General features: G+C 39.1%; 1 protein-coding gene across 8 annotated transcripts in view; it reads right to left on the minus strand.

Moving 5' to 3' along the window:
- Nucleotides 1-657: 657 nt before the first annotated feature.
- Nucleotides 658-12,360, minus strand: part of ABI2 (abl interactor 2) — a 741,358-nt gene continuing 729,655 nt past the window's right edge. For all 8 annotated transcript variants that reach the window (XM_085648940.1, XM_085648938.1, XM_085648941.1 and 5 more), the window contains one exon: nt 658-9,266. In XM_085648940.1, the coding sequence (XP_085505066.1) occupies nt 9,091-9,266 (176 nt within the window). In that variant the 3' untranslated portion in view covers nt 658-9,090. The remainder of the gene's footprint in view (nt 9,267-12,360) is intronic.

Below are 12,360 nucleotides of genomic sequence, written 5' to 3' on the forward strand. Positions count from 1 at the left end.
TGTTTTCCGCTTGTCCCGCCTTGGATCTATTTAAGAACACAATAGAGCAATTCTTGAATCATGCTCTCGGGATTAAAATAAGTATAACCAATGAAGTTATGATCCTGGGAGTAACCAGGGATGGCATAAAATCATTTCATCATGAGTTCATCTATATAGCCATGATCCTATGTAGACTATGTGTGGCAGCGATGTGGAAAGACCCTAACCCGCCAACATTCCAACAATGGATGGCACGACTATTAGCAATATATGTACTAGAAAAAGCTCTGTATGACAAAAAAGGATGGAAGACACAACAGATGGGGAAACGGATATGGACACCAATTTCCGATTGGAGAAATAGACTTGAAAACGACTGAAATAATCCTTTTTTTTCTTCTTTAATTGTGTGTATGTGTCCACAATGGCAAATCTGGATAAAAGGTACTATATAGAGATTTGACTATGCTTCAACCCCGTTTATTTTCGTATCTGCCATTCCGCTCTCTCTGCTGTTTTCTTGTTGTATAACTGGCTAAATGGAATCTGCCTAATGAAATGTATGAATTGATTTTCTTTTGCAATGACGAATAAAAAAAAAATTAAAAAAAAAAAAAAAAAAAAAAGAAAACACCAGTCTCATTCATCAAGCTTTAGTAACAGAGGACAAGTGCATTCAAGAGAAACATCTTTGTGCTTTCAGTTGTTTTATTTATGACTTGTAACAAGATGTCTTAGTACACAGCAACAGTTAATTCAAAGTACAATTAAAAAACATTGTTCTGTTCTCCACTCGCATGAAAGTGGGTCAATGGCACACACAAAACATAACTGGTGGCAAGATGGCTACTTAGACACCATTATCTTATTGTTGTCCAGATAAAAATAGCATTCTTATATTTCAACAAAATGTCCAAAAAGGGGACAACCACCAAGATGGTCATCATATTCATCTGGGGGAGGAAATAGTGGATGTACTGGGTGAAAATGTCTGTTAACATCTAGTGACAAAGAAGGCATCCATAAATGCTTTAACTGCATCAGCGATGATAAATTAAAAAGCACAAATCACTCATGAGTGGACCGGAGAATGCAACCTTTTCATCATCAAAATAAAGATCCTGGTACAAATATGTTGTTCGGTGGAGCTGTTCCAGTAGCAGCGGACATTGCAGAGGCAGTGCATCCATAATTAAAGGCTTAGTATTTATGCACAGTAGAACAAGCTTAAGGTTTAGAAGAAATGCTCCCACTTGGCCTGTGGTTTCAAATCCTCTTAGTGGATCATTTACATCACAATGTTAGTAGCAGCACAATATAGAAAGGGGAAATCATACATTTGAGGTTAACAAATACAAGAAAATGCTGCTGAACAGGACTAGGAGGCGCATGCAGAAACTGTTGCCCTGATCATCAATGGTTGGGTACAGTTGGTATACCTGATGTACCCCAACCAATGCCATCAAGTAAACATTTACTATTAAGCATTGCGCCTCATCACAAGGCGGCTAGGTAAGGCCACTTCGGACATACAAGTGCAGCAAACTTGTAGCAGCTATCACCTGTAACGAAAGAAGTGCTTGGTGAACACTGTTTTATTTTTAAACATGCACTTGAAAGGGCCTCTTTTATGGATAGCTGTGATGCAGGGAGCACAACCATCATGCTTTTTGGTAGTTTTCCAAAACCGCTTCCAAAAAAAGCCATGAATCACCTTAAAAGCTTGAGAACGTAACAATTACGATTATATTCTTCAATAAAATAATGTATGAATTTTATCTGCTGCTTTAAAAAAATGCCACTAGATGCTAGATCTTCTAAATAACTTCCCGAAGATGTACAGCAGACACCTGTTGTTCAATAGCAACAATATACTCCATAATACCATGTGATAAAAAACTGTTTAAAAAAAAAAAAACGTTATTAAGAATTCTAACCTTACACACGCACAACACTCCCCTTTTATTGGTATTTTATAGCAGCGTCAACGTTTGATTGTAAATTCTTTATCTAACAGATGTGAAACCAGACTATAACTTTCATGAGTGTTGAACATTATTTTACTTTTCACCAGCTACAACGTTTATTGGAACAATTTGAATTCCCCTTTCAATAAATATTAAAGGAATAATATGTTCATAGTAGAAAAATGCTTACAGGGTAGGTAGAGGCCAAAAAAGAAAGGATGTATGTAAAGTAATTTCTGGAATCATTATTATAGTGGTAAAGAGAGGAATCCAATACTAGAGGGACATTTGGAAGGCTGCGATGATATCTACATATCTTCTCAGCGGTAGTCCTTTAAGAGCTTTGAACAATTATACCGAACCTAGTAATCTTTGTGTATTCCTAGTTGCATATACTTTATGCCAATCGCCATTCAAGTATCTTTTATGGTAAAGTTCAACCCACTGGTTAGGTCATTCATTACACTACTACTTCCATTATCCATTATGTATCTTGCAGTGGGAACTTAAAATCCTCTAGTAAATACATTGTAAATACATTCAGGAGAATCCAGGTGCAATAGTGGTTTATTCCAATACTGGCCCTGGTTGACAATGTTCAGTTAGACTTTCTTATCTGAAGACCATTCTATTGCCACCTAGAGACCTGAGAAGGTCAGCTGTGTCAGTTTCTAAATGTAATTAAATAGATAAGTGACAGAATCAACCATTTGGTGCAGCAGTCTTGTTTACAAGCCTTCAGGCCTCAGGCAGTCTGTATTATTCCTCACCATTCTTTTCTGACTCATGGCCACTTTCCTGTGGAGTTCTACGGCTTCCATGCCAAGTTATTTTATTGAAGATATTATTTTGATGAAAGACAACGGTTTAAAACTGAACCACACAAAGATGGAATTGGTTCTTCATGGATCTCCTGGAACTACGGTCTTTTAGATGTTTGACTATAATTCCTAGATGCTAAATACATACTTATGTAATGTTTCTTAATATTATTGATTTTCATTTGAAGGATACTGTATATTGAAGCCATATATTAGTAGTGTTGACCTTCCACCTTTGCTTTAAACATAATAAAGAGGCCTAATAGTCACAAGCCGAACTGTGCATAAATGCACTGACATTACCATTCTGCATTGCCGCCAAACTTCAGTGAGCACAGTGCCTAAAATCCTGCACAAAAGATGTCCCTGCTCCTTTTCTAGGACAGAAACTAGCCCAATTGCCTTTAATCTGCACTGAGACAAAAGTCTTCATATAGGCCCTCTCAGGAACCTTGAAATGGTTTCTAGTGGTCCTAAAAGTGGAATGAAAGTGGGAAAAAGGGATAGATTTATCAATTACTCAGTACTGCATTTGAGCAGTTAAGAGTGAGATGTTCAAAGCACTTGCATTATTCATCTTTGTCACTTTCCACCCACATTCTGGGTGAAAGTGCACTAACTACATTCACCATGGACTTCCAGATATGCAAAGAGCAAAATCCTGGATATCGGATTTCCAGATATCTATCTGAATTGTGATTTAAGATGCACTACTCGCTCTTCAGAAGCATCCGGGTGAATGACTGACATTTCAGATTTCACATGACAGTTAAAGAGTTCCCATCATGGCTTAGTGATCATTAACAATATATTCAACAAACTAATTATTAATCTCTTTGGTGAGTGTTAAAGGAGGCCACTGTGACTACAAAATTCAAACCACAATGACACTGCTTTTATTAAGTTGTTTTTATGTGGAGACTTACTTTCATGTGTGTCCAATAGCATGCTATTTAAAATGAGCTATCATGATATACACTCATCTGCATAAAATGGGTTCTTCAAAGACCCTGCATCACATGATGGTGGAGGCCACACAGTGACTATGAATGAGCCCTCTCAATTACTTTATGGGTCATGGCTCGAACAAAATAGCAGGAATGGATCCTCGGGCTCAGCAGATTTAAGTATTGGCTCTCCAATTACTACTGTCATCAATCACTCCCTTTCAGGTTCAAAATGTTTATCTGCATGCTTGCTCTAGTTAAAGCAGTAACAGATTAAGTGTATTTAAGATTATTAGATTGGATATATCTTATTTGTGGGTTATTTTCAGGAGTCAAAGGAGTGCCAAAGCAATTCTTTAGGCCAACACACAGTCCTGCACTAAACACTTTCAGACGCCGGCTCTGACCTATGTGGCTACTGGTGATCTTCTGTTTTACTGCAAAACTTATTAGCAGAATACTACTTTCTCTAGAAAAACACATTAGGTCTTCAAAACTGTTGAGGCCTGATATACATATCAATAAGCTTGTTTGCTGTTATGGAGCACATGCAGTAACTTACTTACTTTCTTTGGAAATAATGTTCTCTGGACTATTTTGAAAACTCTATACTTGCAGACCATTAATTTCACTGGGTGTGAGTGTTAGAGGAAGGAGGTAAATTTGAAGAAGAAAGAAACTCGGTTTCATGTTGAGAGAAAACAGAACGTTGAACTGTAATGACTATATAACACTTAATGTCTCAAAGCCAAGGCAACAAGTCAAAAATGATCAACCAAAGCAGTAACGCATAAGTTAAAGTTCAAAGGAATACATTTTGGACGTGGCTCTTAATACTTTATGCTCTTGGTGAAAACAGGATATAACAACCATGTGTGGAAAGACAAGCTTTAAAAAATAATCTAATCTCATAAACGTCTAGCAAAGTAGCAGATTGAATGCTTTGAAAGTACCTTTGCTTATTATATTTTTTGCAGTAGCCTGAATTGATATAAGGGGGTAGGGTATGAAGCAGCTAATGTGATACATGCCAATGCGGGGAAAAAGTTCCCATTCACAGAACGTTTGAGCTGATATTGTGTATAAAAGACCCAAAGTTGTGTTTTATTGATCTAATCTTAAACCACCTTACCATAAACGTAAGAATAAAGCAATTATGACAAGGAAGTGGTGCAGAGATCAGGAGAATGGCTATGCAGAATCATAACTTGGCTGAATGTTGGTTATCACTTTTGGAAGTTAAGAGGATACGAAAGAAGATTTCTTCAACAAGCCCCAATTCTTTCTATTTCTAGGTTTCACCAATTCAGTTCACGAATTCCATTTGAGAAGAAAGCATTTAAGTGTTACAACTCAATGCATTTTCTTCACACGGGTTGTGAAACCTCTTATGCGTTTTTTCAAATCAGGTGACAAATTGAAAAATGTCTTGTGTCGATATTACAATGACAGTATCTTTACTTAAAAATAAATTGCAAGCAGAACAATACGAGGGCAAAGCAACTGGCAACGTTAAATTGCAGGAGAGACACGCAATGGTGACTCTTAAAACATTCTCTACGAGTGTTCATGGACACAACTTCGTGTGTTCTTATAGCAGGGTGGAATTACCTTCAAGCCACTGCTAACACGTCATATCTCCATGTTAGAGGAAAGCCCACAAATAGGCAGTTTTAAGGGTTCTGACAGAACAGGAGAGCATTAAATTTTCCACTAGCTACAAAAACTGTACTGCTGACTAACCCCTTTTAAGAAGTCTTTCGAAAGTCAGCTTTTGCATATACTGGAAGTGAAATCATAACCTGAAAAGTCAAGAAAGTTTCAACCCTAAATTATGTGGTCTATTAGTTGCTTGGTTTCACACTGTTTTAGCGAACACGATTCGCCGCATGAAACATTACCATGGCAAAAACTCTCACGTCTACAATTCAATGAAGCAATCAAACAGGTTTTAATTTCTACATGGATAATAGTCTGGCATATGCACGAACAATTCAGGATTGTATAGTTACAGGCCCCTCTAAGCATTCTCTGGTGCATCTGATTACACATTTCAAAGCAAAAATAACTAACCCTGAAAGACAAGAAAAAAGTGGAGACCATGCCATCATTTTTTGGCTTTGATTTGTACACATGTTCACAACATACTAAATGTAAGGTTATTGTGTGTGGATGGATTTGAAATCCCTAAAAAGATGATCCTGCTTTTAAAATCCGACACATTGTGTAGGACGCCCTTAGTCACCAGGGAAAAGACTCCTGAATGTCCTGGAAGGTTCAAACTGATGTGCTTATCATTTTCACAAGTGCTGAATTGTGTCTGTTAAACGATTTCAAATAAAAAAGGGTCGTGTTGCAAATCAGCAAATGGTGTGCTCTGAGAAGGGAATGTCTTTCCTTGAACGTCCAGTAGGCAGAAAGAACTCTTCTGCAGAAACAACCTTTATCATTCACAGTACGTCACAAGCCTTCGTGTGGAATAAGCATGTCACAGGAATGGTGAACAATCACAAATTACAGCTGCTTTGAAACCCATTCCTTAAAAATCCTGAATATATATATATATATATTTATTACGTCCCATTTTGGAAGTTTTGTGCAAAGTACGAGCGCTCTGACAACGGTTCGCCACCTGAGTCCCCAGACTGGAAATTCAAAGGGGTCTATACAGTACAAATACATTCTCCCCCACCCAGTCACGACATTTAAAATCCAACCCACTGACAAGGCATTAAGTATTTTACTTCATTTTGCCCAATGTTTACATATGTATAAGGAATAATAAAAAAATGAAAGGAAATTTAATAAAAAATTTAAATGACAGCATAAGAAACTCTAGCTTCATCATTAGTGGGCAGTCAGTTTGCATCAGACCCGACCCATTTCATATACAAATATCGACTACTGAAACCAAAACTGTACAAAAGAAAATAAGCATGAAACATTAGTTCTGCTAAATTAAGCATACAACTTTACTGTTATTATCATACACATGCCACCCACAAGGCCTCCACAGGAGAAAGTGATTGTAAAGGAACGGGGGATACAGAGCATGGGCACAAACTGAGCATCAAATGTTAGTGCTTTTGTGAAATTAGGACTCGTTTATATAAATTCTTTAAGCAGAATGTGTCATATGTAATAAATTCCATGAGGGTCTGATTCTTCCACCTCCTCTGGCATTCTTGCTATCCCCAGAGCAAAACAATGAGAGGGAAACAGAAGGCATGTACAAATAAAAACACCTCCTAAAAGACAATCACACTTATGGAAGCATTTCTGCAGACCCCACATCGAAACAATCTGTGATTAACGAACTAAGCAGCACCAACTGATAAACCTGCTAAGGTACACCTCTGGCATCACGGATGTACGTAAACTGGACTCCTGTCGTCCTGATGGCTGGTTCAGAGGGATACTCTACCCCAAAGGCTGGTTCACAGAGAGATTCTTTCCTAAGCAGTAGCGAATGGACAGAATATCTTCCAACTGCTGGCTCACAAAAAGAATATTGCCAAATTGCTGGTTCACAAAGAGAATCTTTCCTAAAAGGTAGTTGAAAGACAGAATTTCTCCTAACTGCTGGCTCACAGAAAGAAGATCGCCTAAATGGTAATTTACAGACGGAATCTCCCTTAAGGGTGACAACTCACTGGCAAGATCTCTTTTAGGAAACACTACAATAACTATCCTAAAATGGATAAATTGAGTTCCAAAAGGAATCAAAACATAGATTCAGATGGAATATGAAGCTGAATTAAATTGTTAAAACTGCATCGTCGAGTGATTATTGTTCATTTGAAAAAAAATGTTGGATACCACCTGAGAATGCCAGTATTCATCATCTGAAAGCTACCTTGGCACAGAGACAACCCAATCCAGTCAATCGAAGCATTAGCTAAAATAAGCCCACACATACTAAATGCCTATGACAGTGGGAGACGTCAGCCTATCCCGGATACATTCAGCTTCAACACAACTGCTTAGATGAGTCGGAAATAGAATTAGGGTAAAGTTATCCAGTTAAAAATATAGGGTTCGCCTTTTGTAATCCAGCTGCTGGGTAGCAAATACTTTCCATACAGATCTACGTGGGCAATATGGTAGGGGAGATCTTCTATTGCAGTCACCCCGGAACACATTCCGAGGTGCAAAATGAACTGCCATAAGGAATCTGTAGGGCAACTATGCATCGGGTTAGAAAATGAAGCATCTGCACCACATTCAATGTTTTTACAATAAATGGGATTAAGTGAGGAGAACATTACCGGGGAGCTAAAAGACTCCGCTCACTCAAACTCGTATCTCATGGAGATGTGCAAACAATCCGGTTGTGAAGTGTCCTGCCTACTTTACAGAGCACTCACAGTAGTGTTTTTTTCCTTCAAGTTCCCAAAAAATAGAGCTAAAATTGGCAAATCATGCCATGTACAACGGATATTTTAAACTAGTTGCCGATACTTGAAAATACATTTTTCCAACCAGCGTGAGGTAAGTGACCTCGACTTCCCACTTCGGCATAAAAATTGCCCTTTAAGCTCCACTGAACTTGTAAACCTGGTTTCGCCATCAAGATAAACATTGTGCTAAGACTAAATTCTTTGGTGACAGCAGACCAGGACTCTTTTATAGTGGTGCCACTGTTGCGACACTAAACATGTCTTTTTTTTATATTACAGAAGTCCCCCACAGGCTGAAAACAACTATGAATTTTTACAAGCAGCATTTAAATCAAACATGAGAGGAAGGAGAGACAAACTGAACAGAACCAAGCTGCACATTAACATCTACTGATCTATTATTGCCAGACAGCGGCAGAAATGCTGTGATGAGCTGCCAATGTCAAAATAGAATCTTTTGCCACAAATTACAAGAGTGCATGGGGGAAGAGATGGTAATATTTAGGTTTCCCATCTGCCCTCAACACACAGTACATCTTTACCTTGCCAGTACAAGACACCATACAAATGCTGTGGTTAATCCAAGGTCAAGTGAGTGCTGCCCTGAGAATACCCCAGCATCTCCTTTATACCATGAACAAGCAGCCCCAACAGAATACCAAGGTTTCAACTCTCCAACAGATTGGTAGCTTCACCAGCCGGTCCATTTTCGAAATGTGGAAACGAGAGCAAACGTAGTTCAATAGAAGAGGCCAATTTCAGCCTCAACTGGCAGAAGGAAGAACATTTCTTTTAAACCATGTGTACCATTAATGTGATGTCTTAATAATGGAAAACAGAAAATAATGGAGTGGTTTTAACCACAATCATCCTTCATTCAAATTCACTTGAGTGGCCTCGATGGGCTGGTGAGAATCTGGGATGCCCAGACTATTCCACGAGTGAGGTACAGGACTGCACCATCATGTAGTCATCACTCTGAGTAGTGCATGATGGACTCGACATAGTTTCCCGGAAAGAGTCCAGTCACACCATTCATGACACCTTCGTACCAGCCATCATCGTTTTTCTTAATGACATAAATAATGGATCCTTCCTGAAACGATAGCTCATCCTCCTTGTCCTTTGAGTAGTCGTATATCGCCACAACTGTGAAACAATATAAGGAACAGTAATTTAGAAAGGAAAAATAAACACAACAGCAGCGATATATAAAATAAAACACTCAAAATAACTCATCGTAATGTCATGCTTGGAAGACTTACAAAAATGAGGACAACTACAGTGTATAGCCAAGTTTCCAAAATAACCATAGAACAAATGCTACAAATAAGGTGCTTCATTCTAGAACACATTAGCTCCCTTAAGCAAAACCTTAATATGCAAACGTATGGCACAGTCCGGTTGGGTAGCAACAGTAGAAAATATTGTTTTATCAATTTATGGGCACATGCCAAATGCTGGCAAGCATAACAAACGTAATGCACCATTCAAACCTGCCTAGAAAATCGGGAAACCAGATTCAGCAGAAAATGTATAAATAGCTGTTGAAGAAATAACAGCCGATCGATATATTATTATGTAAAAGATTTCGAACAGAAAAGTAAAATGACTTACCTGTTAATAATAGATTTCCAGTGAGAGTAGACAACCGAAATACATAACTTTAGAATAATTATAATCTCCAAGAAAGAACCACTTGGAAATTACCAAAATATTAAATTTCTAAATTACTACAAATGATTTTAATCCTGCCACTTTTTAAACTAATTTTAACAAATGGGGAATCACAAAAGCGAAGCAATTTCAACTGCAGTCCCTGTACAAAAGGGTGACTGCCTCTTTAAATTATGTTTTTAAGGTGACCAAGGCTATTTTGGCTTAAAGATCGGAGCACAAAAGACATTTTCTCTGGTCTTAGATAGGGGATTGTCTATGGGCATTCTCCATGTATAAGAATAGTTAATCTTATGGTGACTCCATTGTTTGTAGGTTGTCTCCTTTCTGTGATACGCAAAGCTCTGATAATTAACATCTATGGTTTCCAGTGCACTGCTAGCAGTGCAATGGAAACCATAGATGTTAATTATCAGAGCTTTGCGTATTTGTACAATGTATGTGCTTAAGCACACCTCATATGTGATATGTTGCTATCCTTTGCCACTTAATGAAAAAAAGCGAATCTGTGATATTGGCTCGTGGCCAATGGGTCAAGAGAAGTCCTGTAAAATCCCTATTCTCAACTTTGTCCACAGCAAGTGCAAATGTGAAATGCAGGAGAAGGCTGTTCCAGGCAGTTTACACTTAGGCAAACAGATTGCGAAGAACTACCAAGAAAAGGTTTTTATCGCTGCAGCAAGAAGTCCTGTACTGTCCTTGTGAATGCAATACTGTAGGATGGCACCAAGGAGGATCTGAGGGGAAGATCACCTAGAACCCAATATTGTATACTGTTGAGTGCCTGCAATGAAGCAGATTCTGCTTCCTTTTCTTGATGCTGCTTACAAGAGAATCAAAGTATAGATCATAGTGGACCTTCTAGTGTCTCCGAAAGGCACGTGCTAGGATCGTGTGAAGCCCGAGGGTGCAGCACTGAAAATGAATGGCAGTCATATACTGGCAGTGTTGGCTTTCCACTGTGAAAAAGTAGTAATTTCTGTGATTCTCTGTGATGGATACATGATATAGATGTCCTGAAGGCACTCTGAGCATATCCAAAAGGTTAGTTACCAGTACAGTAAGAAAAAGAACCAAGCAGCCCTTTAAACTAGATTTCTGCAAAGCTGCAGGCCAGCACCCGAGCCAAAGTTGGAATCAAGAACTTCAGCAGGTGGAAGAACTGGTCAGGAGTTGGCGCACTCTTCACGTATTCTTTGCCAGAAAATAAGAGGATTAATAGCCCCATCTCTTTTTTGAGAGTCAGGGCTTGGGTGAAGGCAGGTTCAAATGCTCTATAAAGGAAGAACCTCTCTACCTCCTGCAGACGTTCTTGGAATGCCAACTGGTGACGGTAGAGATTGATGTGGAGCACAAATGCTTTTTCACCACTGACAAGACCCATATATTTGTGATTATCTGTCCACGGTTGTGGAGAGAGTGTGGTTTGTGGTTGGCAACCTGTGGTTGTGCCAAGGAAAGCAGATGAAGAGTCAATGGGATTTCTTAGTCTTCTTTGAGGATGAATGAGCTGGGCTTGCTGATCTCTCTAAAACACCTCCTCTTGAATGCTGGTTTCATCAGTAAAAGGATGGTTCAGATGGGGCTTTGGAGCAGAAGAAACTTCTGGCCTTCAAAGACTAAGAACTTCGCCCACTGAAAGAGAGGGGTAGGTCTTGAAAGTACCACATGAATGGCAATCATCAATTTAGCTGTGAATGTCTTGTACCTCTTCATCCCGTGAGGGAGTCAACAAATTCCTCCCATCGAAATGGAGGTTGATGACTTTATCCTGGGCCTCAAACAAAATATCTGAGGACTTAAAATAAAATTGTCAGTGTAGAGCCAGAGAGGGATTCAAGGTCCTAGTGAGAAATATTGGTTAAGTCCCTGGACATCAACAGCTTCCTTGTCCAGGCAGAACAAAGTCCGGCTGTAATGCAGTGTACCAGTAGAACTTCCACCACAAAAAACATTCCTCCACTAACCACGATTGCATTGACTTTGGCCTGTCTCCAGGAGCAAACACTGGACAACTACTTTTTCTATGCCATATTTCTGCAGATACTTGCCTCCTCAACTATTTGGAAGGACATTGCTTTGCCTTTCAATGAAGTTGCCATCACCAGAACATCCTGATGATCCTGAAAAAAATACCGGACTTGCTATAGGAGCACCCTATTTCTTGACCCAAGGACTTTGTGGCTGAAGGCTCAAGGTAAGCCTGCTTGAGGGCTTATGTTATAATGGTCTGGGCAGTCTTCTGTAGATGAGTTGTGCCTATCACCAGCATAAGGATGCCCTAATTGCCTGGTGGAGTTACCAAGGTCTCTCTGGATAGTCTTTCCAAAGTCTTGACCTCAACAGCATGGTAGCACCTGGTTTGATGCAGGTCTCTCGATCAGCATTTGGATTCCCAAGCAAGCTATCTGGTAAAGAGGAAATCTTGAAGATTGGTACAAAGTCACTATTGCCCATTCCACAAGGTACAGTTGGAAGGGCGTGGATCTGAATCAAGACTGCAGTTGAACGAGTGACCCAAGGCACCAGCTGAAAAAAGGAGACTGATCGTTAGGTCTTAAGGGCT

This window comes from Triturus cristatus, chromosome 3_2, assembly GCF_964204655.1.
Source record: "Triturus cristatus chromosome 3_2, aTriCri1.1, whole genome shotgun sequence".
In the NCBI taxonomy this organism is placed as follows: domain Eukaryota; kingdom Metazoa; phylum Chordata; class Amphibia; order Caudata; family Salamandridae; genus Triturus; species Triturus cristatus.